The sequence below is a fragment of the Onychomys torridus genome, chromosome 21 (genome assembly GCF_903995425.1).
Source record: "Onychomys torridus chromosome 21, mOncTor1.1, whole genome shotgun sequence".
NCBI classification, from domain to species: Eukaryota; Metazoa; Chordata; class Mammalia; order Rodentia; family Cricetidae; genus Onychomys; species Onychomys torridus.
The window spans coordinates 32,617,653-32,639,562 of record NC_050463.1 but is presented as its reverse complement, the minus strand read 5'-3'; the positions used below and the strand labels follow the sequence as shown (position 1 = coordinate 32,639,562).

The 21,910-nt window shown below is 41.7% G+C and overlaps 1 protein-coding gene across 1 annotated transcript in view; it reads left to right on the top strand.

Annotated features, from left to right (window-relative positions):
* The window catches only part of Babam2 (BRISC and BRCA1 A complex member 2), a 376,093-nt gene that overhangs the window by 23,006 nt on the left and 331,177 nt on the right, over positions 1–21,910 (top strand). Inside the window, exon 3 of the mRNA XM_036170890.1 lies at positions 9,558–9,634. Coding sequence (XP_036026783.1) covers positions 9,558–9,634 — 77 coding nt within the window. The remainder of the gene's footprint in view (positions 1–9,557; positions 9,635–21,910) is intronic.

Genomic DNA, 21,910 nt, shown 5'->3' with positions numbered 1-21,910 from the left:
GGTAGATAGATAGAGGATAGGTAGGTCAATGACAGTAGACAGACAGGTAGATAGATTGATGATTGATGATAGATAGATGATAGGTGATAGGTAGACAGACAGATAGGTAGATAGATGATAGGTAGATAGATAGATGATAGATAGATGGACAGGTAGATGATAGGTAGATAGAAAGGAAGAAAGAAAGATAGATGGAGAGATAGATAGCATATATTGAGTTCCTGGTAAGTGTGAGGCACTGTGGAAATAATCAGCATAAATAAAGCATATGGCTTGAAAATTAATAAGGGAAGCAGATCAAAGCTTTGCTAGTTTAGTTCCCACAAGTAAGCTCCCAGAGCAAGGTAAATATTCTCCATAGGTAAATACTTGCCCATAAGGACAGGAATTCAAAGATTGTGTATATGATATGAAAGAAAAAGCCCCAGAGTACAGGGTGGGCATCCACTTAGGACCTGTTTTGGGTAAAGGGATGAAAATGATCTAAAATGGCCAAAAGAATATTTTTATTAAAAATGGCTTATTGTATAATTTTTACACCATTATATTGCACACTAGATGTAGACAAATCGCATGTAAGCTGACGTTGGCCTTTATAACATTTTTGTGTGTGAGAGTTACCAGCAGTTGCTCTGTGACATTTGTGTGCCTTGTTTCAGTGAGCACGTGCCGTCCACCTCTGGCTTGTTCCAGGAGAGGATCTCCACAGTCCTTGTCAACTGTGTACCAGCATGGCTGCTGGACAGAACTCCAGCCATGCAGTGAACTCTGTCTCCTGTGCACTGTTCTGCTTCAGGACAGTCACAGGGAGGTGGTCCACATTCCCTTCTTTCCAGATTCAACTCACTCTGAGAGGCCATCTTCTCCGAGAGCCTTCCTTGATTACTCGGCTGCAAACAGCATCTCTGCTCTCTGAAATCTAATTCTGCTTACATTCTTTCACCACTAATTTGGCAATTAATCATGTTAATTGCTTTATGCCTTGCATCTATTGTTGTCTGGACTTGTTATTTAAGTTGTCTTGACTTTACCGTTGTGATGTTTGTCTTCTGATTCTAGCCCGATTCTTGAGAGGAGGAGACGCCTTTCTATAACTCTCTGAACAGTGATCTCTGCACTTTGCTGAGAACCCACCCTGCCTTTGTTGTTAGTTTCAACGGCTATGGCACAGACTTTCCACGGGATAATTTATTAACAGCACAAGTGTGTGTCTCAGAATTCGGGAGGCGGGGGAGCCTAAGGTCATGATGCCTGCAGATTTAGTAGCTCTTGAAGGTCCATTCTGCATAGATGCCCTCTGTGTATTCTCTCATGGTACAGGACAAAGAGACAGACGGGCTTCGTCAGGTCTCTTTCACAAAGGCCTGGCCCCATTCACAGTGACCTATTTAGCTTTTGTCTCTTAATGTCAATATGTTGGGATTAGATTTCATCATGAATTTTGGAGGATATAGCATAATCCAAACAATTTGGTTAGGAATCTCGATACATGCATTTTATTTAATTATTATAAATAACATGAAATCTGAATTAAAATGGCATAAAATGAAATAAGCAATACTTATAATTTATATTATTTATAGTAATGGTATTCTTACCAGTCATATTTGGAAAAGACATCTAAAAAATTATGGGGATACTAATGGAAGATATGCCAAATTGGCAGCATATGTTGTACCCTAGGATAGTTTCCAGTGTATTCAGTATTACGTGAAAGGTTTTGTTGAAAGTTGCCTGTGCTTATGTTATTAGCATCATGTCCATTATCATGGGAAACGCCAGCATAAGGCATTCGGCATTGTGAGATGCTCTTCCTTCTCCTAGGACTCTTGAAGAACTGGGTGGGAACCAGCTGTGAACATCAGTGTCAACCTGTATTTCATGGAGTAAGGACGAATTTACGTATTGAACCCTTTTCTCCCCCGCCCCAAGATTTTCTTTCTATGGGTTTTCTGACATGCTCACTTGAACACAGACTGCTTATTTCTAGCATTTTCTGTACCTGTCACAGAATGCTCAACAAATAGTTGTGAATTTTATTTGGAAAAAAATTAATGTGTCTCTGATCTCAAATTTCTTGAAAACTTTCTAATTTTATAAGTTAAAAAGAATTCTAATGCAGAAGAATGGAACACAAGAGTAGGTTGTTTAAAAAATGATTTACTATCATTGAAGAAGACAATGTGAACTTGTGTGTGTGTGGTTGCTGTGCTAATATAATGACCAAAGAAAGTCCAGCTCAAGGGGTGGATGATGTGTGAAATGTATCTATATTCAGTAGATATTGAAACATAACCATCTTGACCACCTAGATCAAGAAATAAAGTGTTGGGGAATGGGAGATGGCTCAGTGGGTAAGAGCTTGCTTGAAAGCATGAGGACCTAAGTTTGGATCCCAGCACTCAGGAAGAGTTTGGGCACTACCTCACATGTGCCTGTAACCCAGTGTTGTCAGTAACCATACTGGCTGGCCAGAGAAAGAAGGATGATTGGGGTTTGCTGGCCATCAGCTTAATCCAGGTTCAGTGAAAGACCCTGTCTCAAAGGAATAAGGTGGAAAGTAACAGAGCAGGACACTGGCCTCTAGCCTCTGTACTCCCATACATACACATCACATGCCTGTGTGCGCACACACACACGGAAATAAAATATCAGCATCCTAGGAGTCCTCTGTGTGCTTCTTCTCCCTTGCCCTTTCTTTTCCCATAGTTAAACCATTTTGATTTTCTTCATAGTACTTTTCTTTTGTTACTTAGCACATACAATATTACCTTTTATGATTTTGAATTTTAAATAATGGAATCATAACAGTATACATTCTTTCATTCCGTGAAAGTCATTTTTCATTGCTATACACTGTTTCTGCTTTTTATTATATCTTAATTTATCTATCCTGCAATGGACATGATGTGTCTGAAATTGCATTTAAATTATTTAGTTTGGGGCCATTTAAAGAATGCTGCTGACATGTTTTCTCATTACGAGTCTTTTAATTCATACACACGATTCCTCTCTCTGCTTTATTTTCCTTTTAATACACTAATAGGTTTCTGCATAAAGATCTTAACACGTATGTTGTGATATTTATATCCATACTCGATCATCTGATATTTATTTATTATTTTTGTGCCGTGTTGGGATTGAACTTAAGCTGTTGTACACACTAGGTAAACACTCTGCCCAACATGTTACCGCTTTTGGTGGCATCTTCCTGGAAGTTCGATTCTTTTGATTGTTGAGGGTGTAAAGAAATAAATTGATTTTCCTTATGTCTTTATCTCTCAACTTTGCTCAGCTCATGTTAATTCCAAGAGTGCATCTGAAGAATTAAAAAGATTCTGCAAGCAGGTATTACCTCCAGATAACAAAGTTTTAGTTTTTCTTTTCTAGCCCTGGGCTCTCTTCCTTTGCCATGTTCTCTGACCCCTAGTACAGTGGAGAATGCAGTGGTGAGAGCTGACATCTGTGTCTCCTGGTCTCAGAGGGGAAAATATTTTGTTATTAAGTTGGATGTTAGTGTAGATTTGCTTTTTGTAGGGGCCTCTTTATGAAATTAAAGTTATTCCTTTTCATTTTTAGTTTATAGAGGAATTTGAAAATCACGACTGTTTGATTTTATCAGTTACTCTGTACTTATTGAGATTACTCACTTTTCCCTTTATTGTGTCAATGGAGGGGATCACCTGTGCCTATTAGAAAAGGATTAGCGGTCAGTGAGTTTAGCATCTCTCCAAAGAAATGAAAGATGAAAGGTCTTTCCTTCCTTGTTACCTTTTTTTTTTTTTTTTTTTTGAGACAGGGTTTCTGTGCACTCCTGGTTGTCCTGGAACTTGATGGGTAGATCAGACTGGCCTTGAACTACCTGAGACAGAGATCCACTTGCCTCTGCCTCCGAGTGCTGGGATTAAAGCCACATGCCTCCATGCACTTCCTTGTTAAAGATTAAAAGTAGTGTTTGAGCCCATCATTCCTATTAGAATCACATTGCAATTTAAATCTAACTTTTGCCAGAGGAATACCTACCAACATTCTATATTCCATATTCTAAGGTAGAGTTGAGGTTTATCATTTATAAATGGAGATACTACATAGAAGCTGGGAATAACAGTTAATGCCACACAAATTGGCAAACATGTTTTCTTGAATATTTTCATTTTGTGATGCTTATAAAAACCGTCTGGGATGAGTCACTTATTTTGGTAATGGTTATTTGGAATTCTATTCTAGGAATTAAATGTATAATTTTCTAGTAGGTTCTAAAACTACCTTTTAGATTTTAGTGATACAGAGATACACATGTGGCATGTCAAGAAAATCATGTTACTTAGTGGATAGTCCCATTTCCCTGGAGAACAGTGTAAGAGACTTACTATAGAATATTGTTGCTACTTTCTTCTTACCAGTTTTAATTCATATGTTTCCTTTGAGGGGAGTGTAAGACTTCACTTGTGCAGTGTGATTTAGTTGGCTCTATGTGCAATAATTGCATTAAAGGGCTGTGTCCTGGAATTGGTTTGAATGCCTTTGCATTTTGTAGATTATTTAGGTAGATGTTAAGATTCAGCCAGTCTGGATGCCATGATCATTTTGAAACTGATTTAGTCTGAGTAAAGTTATTGATGTTTGATTTAATCCTGAAAAAACCAGAAGCACTTCATTCTATAAAATGAAAAATGTGGTGAATATTATATCAGCTAACAGTTACTCACTGCAGCAGCGTGTGACTAGAGTCATTTACAGGCAGTTACTGGTCTTGGAACCTATTTTATTTCACCGTCACCTGTTACTTAAGGTTGCCAAAGCTGAAGGCTTCCGTCTTAGCGGATGTCAAGTGTTGTTGGTGGAGCACAAACATCATTATCACGAAAACAGGAAGCTATGTAGGAGAACGTCCAAGTGGTGAATTAATAGTCAGGGTGAAGGAAGCTGACACACTCCCAGGGAAGGAACCTGAAATCATCTTCTTTTGAGACGGCTTAAAGAACAGAAGTGGCCAGACTCACGACTTTTTTTCAGACTTTATTGAATTAAGTAGGTTTAGCTGTAAGCCAGAAATCATGTTTTCGTGTATTTTACATTGTCTTAAAATGTGGATGTTCTAAAGATTGTGAGATGCCTGCATGGAACTTGATTAATCTCCATTAGTGTCACCATTTTTGGCTTTTCATCAATAATCTGCTAAATGAATCAAGAGTATCAGCATTGTAGATCTCAAGAATCCAATGTTGGTTGGGGATTTAGCTTAGTGGTAGAGCGCTTGCCTAGCAAGCACAAGGCACTGGGTTCGATCCTCAGTTAAAAAAAAAAAAAGAATCCAGTGTCAAGGACTTGATTCTTCTGTCATTAGTTGATGTGTGCACAGACAGTTCTTCTACAAATTTATAATTTTCATTAATGCCCATTGCAGAACTTTCATTAATTATTTGGTTAGCATACAAAGTAATGGATTTTTTTGTACTATTGTCATACATATATATTTTTTAACTGAAAAATTGCATTTGTGTGTGTGTTTGTGTGCATACATGTGTATATGTGTGGGTGTGTCACAGGACGACTTTCGAGGGATAGATGTCTACAGTGTTCAGTTAGGCCGGCAGGCTTTGCGTAAGGGCCTTTACATCTGAGCTATCTTGCCAGCCCTTGTGCATATGTACTTTTCATCTCTTTTGTCCTCTCCCTCTGCTTGCTGATCAAAGCCTCTTTCTGGTAATCAAGGTTTGTTCTGCATCACTGGTACTTCGTTAATCAAATATTACTTGTTAAAATTGTCCACTTTACCAGGCCTTGTTCTCCTTCCTCAAGCCAAGGCCCTGTCCATTCCCAGTTCCTCCCCCATCCTCCCACCCCACCCAAGGCACTCAGCCTCACGTTAGGACTTATCCCTGGCTCCCCACCCATCAGGGTGACATGTGAGGTTCACCCCAGTCTGTCTCCTGTGGTGGGTGTGGCAATAGCTGTAGGATTTGTGCCCAGCCCTCCCCATCCAGGACTCCTGCCCAGGGAAGAGGCCACTGGTGGGCATTTGATGTTCAGCAATAAAGAAAGGTTTTATCCTGTGAAGTATTTCAAAAAAAATTGTCTGGGATTGGGGACTTAGCTCAGTGGTAGAGTGCTTGCCTAGCAAGCACAAGGCACTGGGTTTGGTCCTCAGCTCTGGAAAATAAAACATTAAAAAAAAAATTGTCCACTTTATAGTTTTTTCACTAATTCTAGTGGTCATCACTTTAATCAATTGAGAGATGGTTTAGTGTTGTGATTTATAAAGAGGGCTCTGTAGTCAGACATCTTGGGTCTGGATGGTAGCTCTCTCATTTCCTAGCAAGTTATTTACATATTGTCCAGGGGTTCACTCACTTCTTCTGTAAATGGAAATGATAATTGTGCCCAAATTAGAAGGTTGATGTGATGGAACTAGTTTAATTCCAGAACTTAGAATAATAGTTGCCACTTATGAATGCCCAATGAATGTTAGAAACATATTAAGCTGTGATTTAAAGTTTAAATTCCGAGCTTAGTGTTTGACCCTTCTAAGGGAGGGTCTTCCACAGTAATCACACATTTCTCTCCTCAAGATGGGATAAGAGCATCTCCCAGTGCTGGCCAGTCAGCAGGTGTTTTTTTTTTTTTTTAAGATTTATTTATTTATGTATATGGATGCTCTATCTGCATGCATGCCCATACTCCAGAAGAAGGCGTCAGATCTCATTACAGATGGTTGTGAGCCACCCTGTGGTTGCTGGGAATTGAACTCAAGACCTCTGGAAGAACAGCCTGTGCTCTTAACTGCTGAGCCATCTTTCCAGCCCCGATTCAGCAGTTTTTCATGAACAAACACAAGGCTTGACAGGCTGGCCCGTCCGACCTTCCTTCCTTCCTTTTCTTTTTTGGTGTTTTGAGACAGGGTTTCTCTGTGTAGCTTTGCGCCTTTCCTGGAACTCACTCTGTAGACCAGGCTGGCCTCGAACTCACAGAGATCCACCTGCCTCTGCCTCCCGAGTGCTGGGATTAAAGGTATGTGCCACCACCGCCTGGCCCCTTCCTTCCTTTTTTAAGACAGAGTCTCTCTATGTAGCCCTCACCATCCTGTCTATGTTGATCACCCTGGCTTCAAACACACAGAAATCTGCCTGTCTCTGCCCCCCAAATACTCAGGTCAAAGGCATGCACCACCATGCCTGGCTCATTCAGCAAATCCTTATCTGCATGCATGCTGGTTGAAATGCCAGCCTATTGCACACAGTGCTCTTCCTGGATGATTTCTGACCCCAGTGCACTCTCTGAGTATCCGTGAGACCTATATATATCAGTGACAATTTTTGAGTTATTATTAGTATATATAAAGATTTCATCTGTTTTTTTTTTTAAATGTGTGTAACAGTTACCAGCACCAAAGTCCTCCAGTTGGATTGAGAAAATAAGCCACAGTTAGAAAACAGATCCAGAGCCATTCTAGGAGTCCTGTGATTAGATGAGCATGTGAGGGTGAGGGTGCATGAAGTGTAGGCTGAACATTTCTTGTGTAAATTGTTAACTGCGAAAGTTTCCGAAATAAAGCAATAGAAAAGTAGAAACAGTGGTAGACAAAAACTGCCTCTTTGATGTTATCAAGGGTTCTCACTTGAGGGCGGGCGGGTGGCAAAGTAAAGGTGCTTGCTATCAAACTTGACGGAGGAGTCTAATTCCTGGGCCTCCCATGTTCGAAGGAGAGAATCGACTCCCACAAGTTGTTCTCTGACCTCTACATGTGTGCCATGATACCTGAGTGCATGTGCATGACTGCGCGCGCGCGCGCGCGCGCGCACACACACACACACACACACACACACACACACACACGCACACTGTAATTTTAGGTTAAAAAAAAAACAAAACGGATTCCTGTTTGTAATTACTACTTTCAGATTTATAGACTCATCTCCCTTTCCTAGTTTTCCCATGTTAAACTTTGAAACAGCTCATTTCGAGTAGGAAATTTCTTAATAAAGAAAAATGAAAAGAAAAAAGAAAAACCAATAATAATAATAATAATAATAATAATAATAATAATAATACCCAGCTCATTTCCAGTTTTTGGAGGTGAGGTGAAATGTGTAAAAGATACTTTTTTTTACAGCACAGGTCTTCATCCAAACACGTTTTCTTTTGCCATAGCTGTATTTATCCAGTGCCCAATTCAGTACATCTGTTGTCATCTAGAGGAGGGTTACTGAGCAGAGCTCTGCTCATTAGGAACACCAGGCAAATGGACAGCCAAAGTCTACAGTCTGTTGGTATTTCAGTTCCGGTGAGGATGAAACGGTAATCAGCAAGTCAGAGACAAGTACAGGGAGACAAAGCATCCTTAGTGATGTGAAGGAAAAAAGCCAGGGTGTTGAGATAAAGCGGGTGCTGCTCCACACTGGAAAATCAAGGGAGACCTCTGGAAATCAGTCTGAGTAGCATGGAGGGCCAAGCGAAGTCCTGGGATACAAAGTCCTGGGATGTGTAGTCCAGGCAGCGAGCAGCCCATGCAAAGACACAAAAGCAAGAATAGGCTGGTACACCTAAGGAGGATGCCTGGGCCATGCAGATGGCCACAGCAGAGAGGACAAGAACAGCAAAGGACGGTAATCAGTAAGCAAGAGACAGCTAGTTCAGGGGTCTGCAAGTGGTGAGAGTTGAGTTGGTTTTTCCACCAGGCACAAAGGAGGATTTTAATCACAAGAGTCCTGTTATTGAACCAACCCCATGGTTCTAAAAGATTGCTGCCTCTACAGTTTAGAACAAATAATGTGGGAAATAAACCGACCCGGAATCCACCTGGAGTTCCTCCATTGACCTCCTATGAGTATTTTATTCAGTTTAAGAGGTCAGGGCAGTGTTAATGCAGTTGAAGCTCTGACTTGTAAGGTCCTAAGACACCTTACATAATTAATACGCAGGAAGAGCAGAGGCCGTTGTCAAACCTTGTGAAGTCATGGATTTCCAAACTCCCCAGTGTGGAGACTGGCTGACTGGCTCCTTCCCATCTTTTGCATTTGCATCTTCTCTGAAATCAAGTACCATGTTCTGTGCTTTCCTGCAGATGAATGGTATGGTGTGCCAGATCGAGAGAAAGCACCGTACCTTTGAAGAAAGAAAGAAAACCATCTGCCACTAGAGAAAGGCCAAAAGTGGGCTCTTTTTTGTATGAACAGAGTGAAAGCTAAGAATCTATGTTTAAAATATGACCATAAAATGTCTCTGCGTTTACAGTTCTTGGCACCAAGGACTGGAGACCTGTTTTGGATGATATACATGATTTTAAAAGTCAAGATAGCCTTCTTTTCGAGAGGTACTTGAAGTACTTGGTGTTTGTTGTTAGAAAGCATAGAAGTTTATTGTGAGATCTGTAATTTGTCTCAGAGTAAGGCTCGTTTATTGTCTTAGACTTCATGACCAGTAAAGGCTTTCCTTTTCTCCTTTAAGCCTTTTACGTATTAAAAATTACTTTTTATTTACTTTATTAAGTGTCATGAATATGTGGGCATTTCAATTTTGTTCTTAAAAATCTTTTTCCCCCCTCTGGATTTCTTAAGCTGTACATCATTGACTCCTGGACCCAACTGTGACCGCTTCAAACTACACATACCGTATGCTGGAGAGACATTAAAATGTGAGTAAACGATGGTCATTTTAATGAAAATGTAGATCCAGAGTTAATTATTGGAGGTTGTGGTTTAGTTTTTATTTCCGGCTGTTCAGAGCGATTTCTGATACTGCCCACTAGCAGTTACTGTTTTGTTATCTGCCATCCGGTCCTGGTTGTGTTCAAAGTGAGGCCGCCGGCCGGGATTATGGCGCAGTGGAACAGGCCCACGTAGAAACTCTTAATATAGAGGCAAACACAACAGTGCTTATGTATTTCCTTCTTCTTGGAGGGAGCTCTAAGAAAATACCTCAATAAAGAGGCTCATTGCTTTGTGCCTGCAAGATGGTTCCATGGGTAAAGGTGCCTCCCATCAATCCTGACCACCAGAGTTCGATTCTTGCAGGTGGTCTTCTGATTTACACATGTGTGCCGGGCACACCGCACAACCCTCCTAAACCTCCCCACCCCCATCCAAACCTGTTTGTCGTAATTCTTTCTCTGAGACTCGGCATGGACTGTGTGTGCCAACATGCTATGGCCTTTATAGCAAGGGTTAGAGATGATAGTGTAAACCAGGAAAGCAGTCTAAGTGTGGCAGCTTGGGATGCCCTGTCTCTTGAGGAAACTGCTTCTATTGACTCAGAAGGTAGAAGTCAGAAATTTTACATGATTTTTAAATGAAAATCAGTTTTAGATGTTGGCTGTTTTTCCAAAATTAAGGACATACTGGTATTCAGGTTAAACTGAACACGTGGAAAGAGTGGCCTGAGTTTCTGGACTGTGTTTCCAGCGTTGTCTGGATGGTGCACAAGGTGCATCCCTGGGATTCAGGGCAGCATCTGCAGCATCTGTCTCTGCTGCGGTAGCCCCCCTCTGTCACCGGCACAGTACTGAAGCTCTCCCCTACTGGGAAGGTGATAATAGCTCTGCTTTGTTTCTGTCAGTGACTGCACAGGCATCTTCTCTCCGAAGCCTATTCTTGTGAACTGGGTATTCAAATCTATCTGTTCTTAACAGAAGAGGAATAAAAAATGTGGGTATTAGTGATTGGACGGATGGGCCATCAAGTGCTTTCAAGGTAAAGGGACCGGACCACACTAAAAAAAGCTGAGCAGGGACCCATTTATAACCCCAGCACTGGAGACAGAGCCGAGTAGATCCCTGGGGCTTCTGGTCAGTCAGCTTAGCTTACTTGGCAAGTACCAGGCCAGTGAGGGACCTAGTCTCGGAAACAAAGTGGATGGCGCCTGAGCAGTGACACCTGAAGTCGTCCTCTGGCCCCCACGTGCACTTGTGTGTTTGCACTTACACACACACACACGGGATGGGATGGGTGGATAAACTGTTTTTTGGACTATTGACTGTGTGTTCTATCCTTATTATCCAGGAGGTACCACATCTCAGTTTTCTCTAGAATTGCTTTGTATTAATTTACCGAAAGCAACATTAAATGTTTCTCTTAGGACAAGGTGACATTCCCCCCCCCCTCCCCAAGACAGGGTTTCTCTGTGTAGTCCTGGCTGTCCGGGAACTCGCTCTGTAGACCAGGCTAGTCTTGAACTCACAGAGATCCACCTGGCTCTGCCTCCCACGTGCTAGGATTAAAGGCATGCACCCTGCTACAAGGTAACCTGTTAACCTTGCATTATTAGATCATTCTCAGGAAACCACAAAAGCACAAGAAAATTTTGCCTGTGTGAAGTAGCGACAGGACTAGATTGCTGCTTTTTTTTTTTCCCCAGAAGGAAATTATTAACTAAATTTAAAAGAAATGATCCAAGTAAGTCACTCAGGTGAATGTAATGGAGAGGAGTAAGGAAGCATTGGTCTTCTGCTCCACATCTCCCCTCCCACTCCCGACTCTGAGGCAACCATCAGAATGTTAAGAAACGGTTTCAGTTTAGTTCTGAGGACCCCATCTCTCTCAGTAATACGCCTTTGCCTGTTTCCTCACTGGCCAGCCTTCGATGCTATCTTTTGACTTCCTGCCTTGATAGAGAGGCATCAGCCTATTTTCACGGCCCTTATCTCTCTCTTCCTCTTTAATGTAAGTACATCACCATTATTGGTTCCTGTGTCATTTACCTCGTAGCTTAAAACTTTGGAACTTGGTACTTCTTTCTCATTCTAGGGATCAACCTCAGGGTCTTAGGAAGGCTAGAGGACAGCTTTTCCGCAGGTCAGCATCCATAGCACCCCCCCCCCCATTTTCTTCACCCCTCAGGGTCACTTTAAACACTGCATCATACAATTAAATGAACAGCCCCCAAAATTCTTGCTAAGTGCGTGACTCAGCCTTGCTATCAGCTAGGATGATCTCTGTGCCGTAGTGATGAATGCCTCGTTGATCTGGATCCCCATGAACCACAGATAATGTCTTTTGCCTTCACACTTCCCAGGATAAGAATATTAGTCTCCGCTTCTTTCTCTTTTCCTGCACTGCTTTCTCTTGTTTTCTTTTTTTTTCCTTTGCATTTTCAAGATTAAGTTGTTGTCTATAATTGTCTCCAGGGCATTATTCACAGATTGCACAATGGCTCTGTGGGCCTGCTCTGTAACAAAAACAACCTGCATTTGTTATCTTTAGATTTTACCTTGTTTTGTAGGCCTATCTATTAGAGATTCTATATATGACTGGATGATTTCTTAGGAAACTTGCCTAGGTCACTGGAACCCAGGCTCAAATAACCTCAGATAGCCCAGGCAGGCTTTGTTCCTCTCTCGTCTCTTCTGCCTTTCCTACATCTCTGGCCAATATTTTTATTACCTCCATTTCAATTAGGTGTCTTACTGAAGAGCTCTTTCTTCCTCTGTTCCTCTTTCAGATTTCTTCTTATGTTATGAGTGCAGTATCTGTTACAGTCTTTCAAAGAACAAAAATTAGAGATAAAAAAAATGCTTTTGGGACCAGTGAGATGATTCAGCAGGTAAAGAAAGATGCTTGCTGACAATCCCCAGGACCTACTTGGTGGAAGCTGAGAGCTCTTCTGATTTTCTTTCTGTTTCTGTGATAAAACACTCTGACCAAAAGCCCTCCTGGATCAGTCAGTAATCCAGACTGCCTGTAGGGCAGTCTGTTCTAGGCAATTCCTCAATCAAGGCTTTCCTCTCCAGTGACTTGAAGCTGCATTTCAAACTAAGCAGGGGGTTGGAGAGTTGGCTCAGCAGTTAAGAACACAAATCGTTCTTGTAGAGGGCCTGAGTTTAGTCCCTAGAACCAATGTCAGGTAGCTCACAACCATCTGTCCAGCTCTGTAAGATCTGGTTCTTTACACTGTCTGTCCAGCTCTGTAAGATCTGGTTCTTTACACTGTCTGTCCAGCTCTGTAAGATCTGGTTCTTTACACTGTCTGTCCAGCTCTGTAAGATCTGGTTCTTTACACTGTCTGTCCAGCTCTGTAAGATCTGGTTCTTTACAACTGTCTGTCCAGCTCTGTAAGATCTGGTTCTTTACACTGTCTGTCCAGCTCTGTAAGATCTGGTTCTTTACAACTGTCTGTCCAGCTCTGTAAGATCTGGTTTCCTTTGGACCGTGAAGGCACCTGCACACATGTACATATACTTACACATATGTATAATTGCAATTTAAAATAAGATAAATCTTTAGAACAAGATGAAACAACAACAACAAAAAGCCCCCAGCTACTCAGTTCAAGAACCGACTCCCACAGGATGTCCTCAGATCTCCAAATGCATGCCACATGCACACACAATCACACACACACACACACAGAAAAATAAATGTAACGAAAGTAAAAAATATTTTTTTTTCTTGCTTTTTGCTTTTTGTGACAGGATTTCTCTGTGCTGTAGTTCTGACTGTCCTGGATCTCGCTCTTTAGACCAGGCTGGCATTGAACTCACAGAGATCCGCCTGCCTCTGCCTCCTGAGTGCTGAGATTGAAACAAATATTTTTAAGATGTTTTCTTTTTACCACCATTATTTTGATATCTGCAGGGAGCATATTTTATGTCATCATGTCTTTTCCTGTTATTCTAGAGCAGTGGCTCTCATAAAGCTGTGACCCTTTAGTACAGTTCCTCATGTTGTGCTGACCCCAACATAAAGTTATTTTGTTGGTACTTCATAACTGTCATTTTGCTACTGTTATGCGTTGTAATGTAAATATCTGTGTTTTCCAATGCTCTTAGGCAACTCCTGTGAAACCATCATTCAGCCCTCACAGATTGAGAATCACTGTTCTGTAGACTTTCCTCAAATAAAAACTGTCATGTATATCTAAGGTAGTAGAAAAAATACCGTGTAGAGCTTCTGGATAGTTGAGCAGGACTCAAAGTGTGGGGGACCCCCGAGGGTCCTATTTTGAAGTTTAGCTATCCCCAAATAGTTTTTTCAAAAGTGAACTTCCTGTATGTTTTCTTTTTTTTCCGGGGAGTACACACTTGGCCATCGTCAGGCAGGAAGGTGAGTGGACTGTTCTCCGAGGGACTTCTATTTAATCTCCCTGTTCATGGCCCTGCGTCTCATTCTCTCATCCCCGCACACTGGATGTCTGGAAGGACGACAGCTCCTTCCCATCAGTCAGTGTTCTCAGATTCCTGCGAGAGGCAGCGAGGGAGCGCTCTGTCCTGTGAGGGGCAGGGAGGGAGCACTCTGTCCTGTGAGGGGCAGGGAGGGAGCACTCTGTCCTGTGAGGGGCAGGGAGGGAGCACTCTGTCCTGTGAGGGGCAGCGAGGGAGCGCTCTGTCCTGTGAGGGGCAGGGAGGGAGCACTCTGTCCTGTGAGGGGCAGGGAGGGAGCACTCTGTCCTGTGAGGGGCAGGGAGGGAGCACTCTGTCCTGTGAGGGGCAGGGAGGGAGCACTCTGTCCTGTGAGGGGCAGGGAGGGAGCGCTCTGTCCTGTGAGGGGCAGAGAGCACTCTGTCCTGTGAGAGGCAGGGAGGGAGCACTCTGTCCTGTGAGGGGCAGGGAGGGAGCACTCTGTCCTGTGAGGGGCAGGGAGCGCTCTGTCCTGTCAAGCACAGTTTCTGTCTGTAGTCTGTCTTCCAGAAACTTGTTGGGATCTCTGCTGCTGATTGCTATTGCCTTCTCTTCAGCTGTTCCTTTCTCTTGTTTTGTATTTTCTATCTTTTTTTTTTTTTTAAAAAAAACTATTAATGGAGGGTGGTTAGAAAGAAGAATAAATATATAGTCAGCCTATAGTGTTTTTAGGTGTGTGAATTTATGTTATACTATGATATATTTCCTCCTTACTGTAAGATTTTCACATGAAACCTGGTATTTGTCATATATTAGATGTATTCTATCAAACTATTGTTTGATGTCATTATACACTAAAAGCTTATTTAGCCTATAGTATTCTCTGTAATAAACGAGTAGGTGACTGTTGGATTAATCTTAATACTAAGATCCTAGCCATAAGCAGCCCACAGCCAAAAAATGGGAAAACATTATTGGTCATGAAAACTTATTTCTGTAAGTTCATTGAATTAGAGGGATGAACTTTTTTCTCTCTGAAATTTGTGTGTGTGTGTGTGTGTGTGTGTGTGCGCGCGCGCGCGCGCGCGTGCTTCATGTGTATGTACGTGTTCGATTGTGTATGCATATGGAGATCAGAAGTTGGTATCAGGTTCCTCAGTCACTCTTTACCTTGGCTTGTTTGTTTGATTTTTTTTTTGAGACAGGATCTCACTCTGGCTGTTCTGGGACTCACTATGTACACCAGGCCTGCCTTGAACTCATAGAGATCTGCCTGCCTCTGCCTCTGCCTCTGCCTCTGAGTGTTGGAACTAAAGGCATGTGCCACCATGCCTGGTTACCTTTGTTCTTTGAGACAAGGTTTTCCACTGCAGGTAGAGCTCACTGATTTGGTCAAGCTAGCTAGCAGTGAGTCTGGTGATCTGCATGTCTGCCTTCCCAGCTCTGAGATCACGGATGTATACTGTTGCACCTGGCTTCTTATGTGGCTTCTGGGGGTTTACACTCAGTCTTCCTGTTTGAGTGGCAAGCACTTCATTGACTGGGCCATTTCCCAAGCTTCTTCTTTCCGAAACTGTTGACTTTCTGTTGAAAACCTTCAGAAGGATGTTGGCGAAATGCTTATGCTTAGTGTTAGAACCAGGGTATGGCAGCAGGTACTGGGCTAGCAGATTTCCGTAGAAGCCTTGAGGAAGATGGAATTATGAATTAGTTCCTTCTAGACTTTAGAAAGGCAGAGGGTTTAAGGTGTCATCTTGTCTCTTCCTTAAAAACCTATTCTAATTCTCAATTTGTACCCCATGGAGTAGCCTACTACTTCAGTCTAGAGGTCCAGACAAAAGCCTCTGTAAGTTTAGAGATGGGAATTCTTTTTCCTTATTTTTATTTTTAAGATTAATTTTTGATATGTCTCTGTGTGGGTGTATACCTATGAGTATAGGTGCTCTCAGGGGCCAGATGTATCACATTCCCCCTGGGGCTGAGTTATAGGTGCTTGGGAGCTGTCTGGCATGGGTGCCCAACTCGGATCCTCTGCAAGAGCTGTGTGCATTCTTTACTGCTGTACAATCTCTCTAGCCCTGGGAAGTTATTTTTCTAAGATCTGGTGAAGATGTAGTGGACATCAAAAATAAACGAAATCAACTACATAAATTATGGTGGATAAGCCTTACCTTAGTTTAGAAAATCAAAACCAGCAAACCCTTTGAACATGTAGTCAATCCTTGAATAAAGAATGGTTTGAGCCATCATTACTGATCAAGATTGATACATGGGTCGATACATGAGGTCCTTCATAGTGCTCAGATATGTGTTGGTCACAGTGTTAGAGAGAATACGGTATTCTGTTCCTTGTGTCTGCCTTGTACCAGCAGACACTTGGTCTCTACAGGTTATTTATTATACAAGGAATTGCTTATCGGAGCATTGCTGCTTTTCCCACTTGCAAACATAATTTGTTTCTGTCAGTGCTTCCAAGAACAAGGTTTTTTGTTTTGTGTGATATTTAGGCCATGGCCATTAAGCTTCCTTTCTTTGTAACTTAACTGAAAACTTGCCAAATTTATTCTGTTTATAATATTTCAAAAAATTAAATTACTTGTATGTGTGTGTGCATTTGTGTGTGTGTGTGTGTGTGTGTGTGTGTGTGTGTCCATAGACTTGCACTTGCTACATACAGTGTGCATGTGGAGGTCAGAGCACAGACAACCTTCGGGTGTTGTCCTTGCCTTCCATCGAGTTGGGCCTGAGGATCGAACCTGGGTCCTCAGGCTCAGTGACTTTCACCACTGTATGCTTTCTTGGTAGACCATCTGCTACAAGCTCTCACAAACCCTTCCAGGTTTGGGTTGTGGTGTGCTGATGGCGGTAGCAATGTGGACCAGTTAGAGCTTTCATTAATGTCAATAGTTATGGCAGTTCCACTCTGTGAGTAACTTGAAAATCATGGAAGGGGATTTCTGGGGTTCATCTGTTACGAAGAACGAGCCATTTGTGGTAGCCATGCATTTTTAAAGAATCAGTTCTTCCCTCTTAGAGTAAGATTTTGCTGGCTTATTCTTGCTTTTTCTCTCTTTCTCCACTCCCTTCCTCTATTTTAGGCTTTATTATTTCTCATACTTTTCTTTTTTGTTTCTTTTTGAGACAAGATCTCACTTTGCAGCCTATACTGTCCTGAAACTCACTATGTAGCCCAGGCTAGTCTTAAGCTTTCAGTGATCTCTCTACCTTTGCCTCCTGAGTGATAGGGTTCCAGGTATGAGCCACCCACCTTAGCTTCTTTTAACTTTTTAAGTCATTTTTTATTTTGCCTAACATCTTTTTGCAAGGATGAAGACTTAGCATATGTTCCTACTTGTGCACTTTGTAACTTTATTACAGCCAAGAGATGTATTGTCATAGTGGTTAATTATTACAAGATTTGTCATTAAATTCAACTTTTTGCAGCCTTATATAATATTTATCTTTAGATGAACAAATACTATTCTCATAAACTAACTCTTCAATAAGCTTAGTTTGCTCAAGTAAACATAGATATTTGTGAGTTTCTATAGTTTTACAGTCGTTGGAAAGCAGCTATGACCATAAACATAGAAGCTCTTTGCTTTTGTAAAAAATTACTTTATGTGTATGGGTATTTTGTCTGCATGTGTGTCTATGCACCACGTGCATGCGTGTCTAGTGCCTGTCGAGCCCAGAAGTGGGCTTTGGATCCCATGGCACTGGAGCCACTATGTAGCCCCTGGGAATTGAACATGGGTCCTCTGGAAGAGCATCTAGTCTCTTAACCCTGAGTGTCTTCCCAGCCTGAAGCTCTTTGCTTTGAAAGAATTAAACCTAAAATGAAACTTAAGTTTATGGTAAGAGAAAAGTGAATAAGAGTAGATTTAGATTACACTGTATGGTAAGTAGTAGGTAAATCTTTTCTTTCTCATCCCCTTCCCCCAGCAAAGGGTAATGGTGAACTTAGTGCTTTTTCAGACTTAAAACATTTGTATAAATAACTTTCTTAAAGTTTTACATTCATGCCCAGGTTGTTCATGTAGATCTCATCCATTTCTCTGTCATTGGGCGATCCTGTGTCTTTCTTAGGGTCCTGTTTTCTAGGTAGCCTCCCTGGAGTTGTGTAGCAGTCTAGTCATCTTTGTTTTACATCTAGTATCCTCCTATGAGTGAGTACATACCATGTTTGTCTTTCTGAGTCTGGGTTACCTCACTCAGGATGATTTTTTTTTTTCTAGATCCATCCATTTGCCTGCAAACCTCATGACGTCATTGTTTTTCTCTGTTGAGTAGTACTCCATTGTATATATGTACTACATTTTCTTTATCCATTCTAAAGTTGAAGGGCATCTAGGTTGTTTCCAGGTTCTGGCTATTACAAACAATGCTGATATGAACATACCTGAGCAAATGCCCTTGTGGTATGATTGAGCATTCCTTGGGTATATGCCCAAAAGTGGTATAGCTAGATCTTGGGGAAAATGGTTTCCCAATTTTCTAGGAAGCACCATATTCATTTCCAAAGTGGCTGTACAAGCTTGCATTCCCACCAGCAGTGGAGGAGAGTTTCCCTTGCTCCACATCCTCTCCAGCATAAGCTGTCTTCAGTGTTTTTGATCTTAGCCATTCTGACAGGTGTAAGGTGGTATCTCAGAGTTGTTTTGATTTGCATTTCCGGGATAATTAGGGATGTTGAGCAATTCCTTAAATGTCTTTCAGCCATTTGAGCTTCCTCTGTAGAGAATTCTCTGTTTAGTTCTATAGCCCATTTCTTAATTGGACTGTTGGGCATTTTGATGTCTAATTTCTGGAGTTCTTTATATGTTCTGGATATCAGCCCTCTGTCAGATGTGGGGTTGGTGAAGATCTTTTCCCATTCTGTAGGCTGTTGCTTTGTCTTGTTGACCGTGTCCTTTGCTCTACAAAAGCTTCTCAGTTTCAACAGGTCCCATTGATTGATAGTTTCTCTCAGTGTCTGTGCTACTGGTGTTATATTTAGGAAGTGATCTCCTATGCCAGTGCGTTCAAGACTACTTTCCTACTTTCTCTTCTATCAGGTTCAGAGTAACTGGATTTATGTTGAGGTCTTTGATCCACTTGGACTTAACTTTTGTGGACAGATATGGATCTATTTGCAGCCTTCTACATGTGATGTGAGTTGGGGCAATGAAGGGCAAGGTTCGAGGGAAAGAGAGCTTAGGGGAGCAGGAGATCCCAGCTGGATCATGAACATAGAGGGAGAACAAGGAATAACAGACGATGATAAATGAAGACCACATGAGAACAGAAGAAGCAAAGTGCTAGAGAGGTCCCCAGAAATCCACAAAGATACCTCCACTGTAGATTACTGGCAATGGTTGAGAGAAAGCCCGAACTGACCTAGTCTGGTGATCGGATAGCCAAACACCCTAACTGTTGTGCTAGAATTCTCATCCAATAACTGATGGAAATGGATGCAGCCTTGGCCAGGCCCCAGGTGGAGCTCCAGGAGTCCAATTGGGGAGGAAGAGGAGGGATTGTATGAGCAAGAATTGTTGAGACCCAGATTGGAAAAAGCACAGGGACAAATAGCCAAACTAATGGAAACACATGAACTTTAAACCAAAAGCTGAGGAGCCCCCCCAACTGGATCAGGCCCTCTGGATAAGTGAGACAATTGAATAGCTTGAACTGTTTGGGAGGCATCCAAGCTGTGGGACCAGGACCTGTCCTTGGTGCATGAGCTGGCTGTTTAGAACCTTGGGCTTACACAGGGACACTTTGCTCAGCCTGGAAGGAGGAGACTGGACCTGCCTATACTGAATCTACCAGGTTGAGCTGAATCCCCAGGGGAGTCTTTGCCCTGGAGGAGATGGGAATGGAGGGTGGGCTGTGGGGAAGGCAGGGGTGGGGGCGGGAGTGGGGAGGACAGGGGAATCCATGGCTGATGTGTAAAATTAAATTAAATTATTAAAAGTTTTACATTAAATTTTATTGAAAACTTGTTGTATGCCCTTTAAAATATAATTTTAGCCAAGGCTAATTCAAAGTATTTAGGGTTTATAGTAATTTATTTTGTTAGTTTAAACTCAGTGAACAGAGCCTGCTTTGTTTAATCAATTGTACCTTCAGCTCCCTGCACAGTAGAGATGTTCTCTTACACTATGGAAGGAATAGGTAGAATGCATGCATGGGTACATGAATCTGGGAATCTTAATGCTCAGATGTGTGTTGGTCATAGTGTTAGAGAGAATACGGTATTCTGTTCCATGTGTCTGCCTTGTACCAGCAGACACTTGGTCTCTACAGGTTATTTATTATACAAGGAATTGTTAATTGGAGCCCTGCCCCTAACAATTCAGAAAACAGGAAGGCATGCACAGTACTTTGAAGACTGGGAGTCTGAATCCATTTTGTATTTATTTATTTCATTTTACTCTGTCGCCTGAAATCAGATTAATGAAAATAGGATGCAACTAAAATTTGTATGTCAGAATATTCTATGTATTAGCAAACAGTACTTAGAGAAATCGGTTTCACCCGTTGAACAAAGGGAACTTTGTGCAGTTGATGTGATAGGGTTAATGAAAGGCAAAGGAGGATTGCACATCTCGGTGGCCTCATGAACTGATTCCTGAAGAAGTCCTCACACTCACAATTCAGTACCTGAAATAAAGGGATGGCAGAGGATCGCAGCATGTTAGGGAAGATGTTATTGTTTCTGCAGTTCTTTCAATGTGAGGAACAAGTGCTGGCTGGGGGAAGCGTTGCCAGTTTGTGTAAGCAATTATTGAAAGTTGTCCAAGGACAGCGATATTAATTAAAGAGAAGCCCTTGAACTTGACAGTTGTAGATGACACAGATCATACTTGCACAGGAGTGGAAATGTGCTTCTTGAGGATGTGAGGAAAGTGTGTATTGAAGTCTGAAAACCCTACTGAAGCGGTAGAAGTTTCTCAGCTACAGGATAAGCCAAAGATGGGCCAGGGATTTGTTAGGAACATAGGTTTATACCCAGAGACATCACAGTCATTCTGCATAGCATTTAGTTCTAGAAGTAATTATTGGATTATTTGAGGGAGAGAGGTAGGGAGGGAGGGACAGCAAAGGAGATAGAATGAGAGGATGTATGTGGATACCCACACTGTTTATATAGAAGTATGCTTTTGCTCACGTATTATTTCCAGTCTCTGACATTTAGAGAAGCTTAATAAGTGTTTGTGGAATGAACCAATTATATTTTTTCTCTGGATCTAGTGATGATGAGGTTTGATGAGCAAGTGACAGATCTTAATTCTGCAAGCTCTTTGAATCGTATTGTTTATGCCACTATGAAGAGAAATCATTCAAATATTGTAAGTTATATTGGGCAAGTCTGTGGCTAGGGAATCAGTTTGTTAATATGGGTTTCAAATTTGAAATTATCTTTTGTTTGGAAATTTTGTATTTCATCCCAACAATTTATGTTAATCAGGGACTGTTTGGTTATAAGAAATCCATTGGAACCAAAATAAATGAAAGGATTTGTTTATTTGTCTTTATAAGGAATCAAGTGAATTTTATGGTGCCCAAGGGCAGGGAGGAGGGCAAGGCCTTAGTGGGACTGGAAAAAGGCACTGGAGTGCTGGTAGACACCGTAGCAGCCAGCTGTCATCTGCATCCTTGGATTTAAGGTGTTCTTATGGCACTTCATTAACTTTATTCTTTTCCCAAGTGTTTCTAAACAGTGGCTAGAAATGACTTTCTAAGCTTCCTATAGATGACTTGATTCTATTAGAGAGGAAGTCATTGGCTCTACATTCTTAGGAATGTAGGTCTGGTTGGGAGCTTTGGCTGAGTGTTTGAATGTCCACTTTTATATCTATCTATCTATCTATCTAT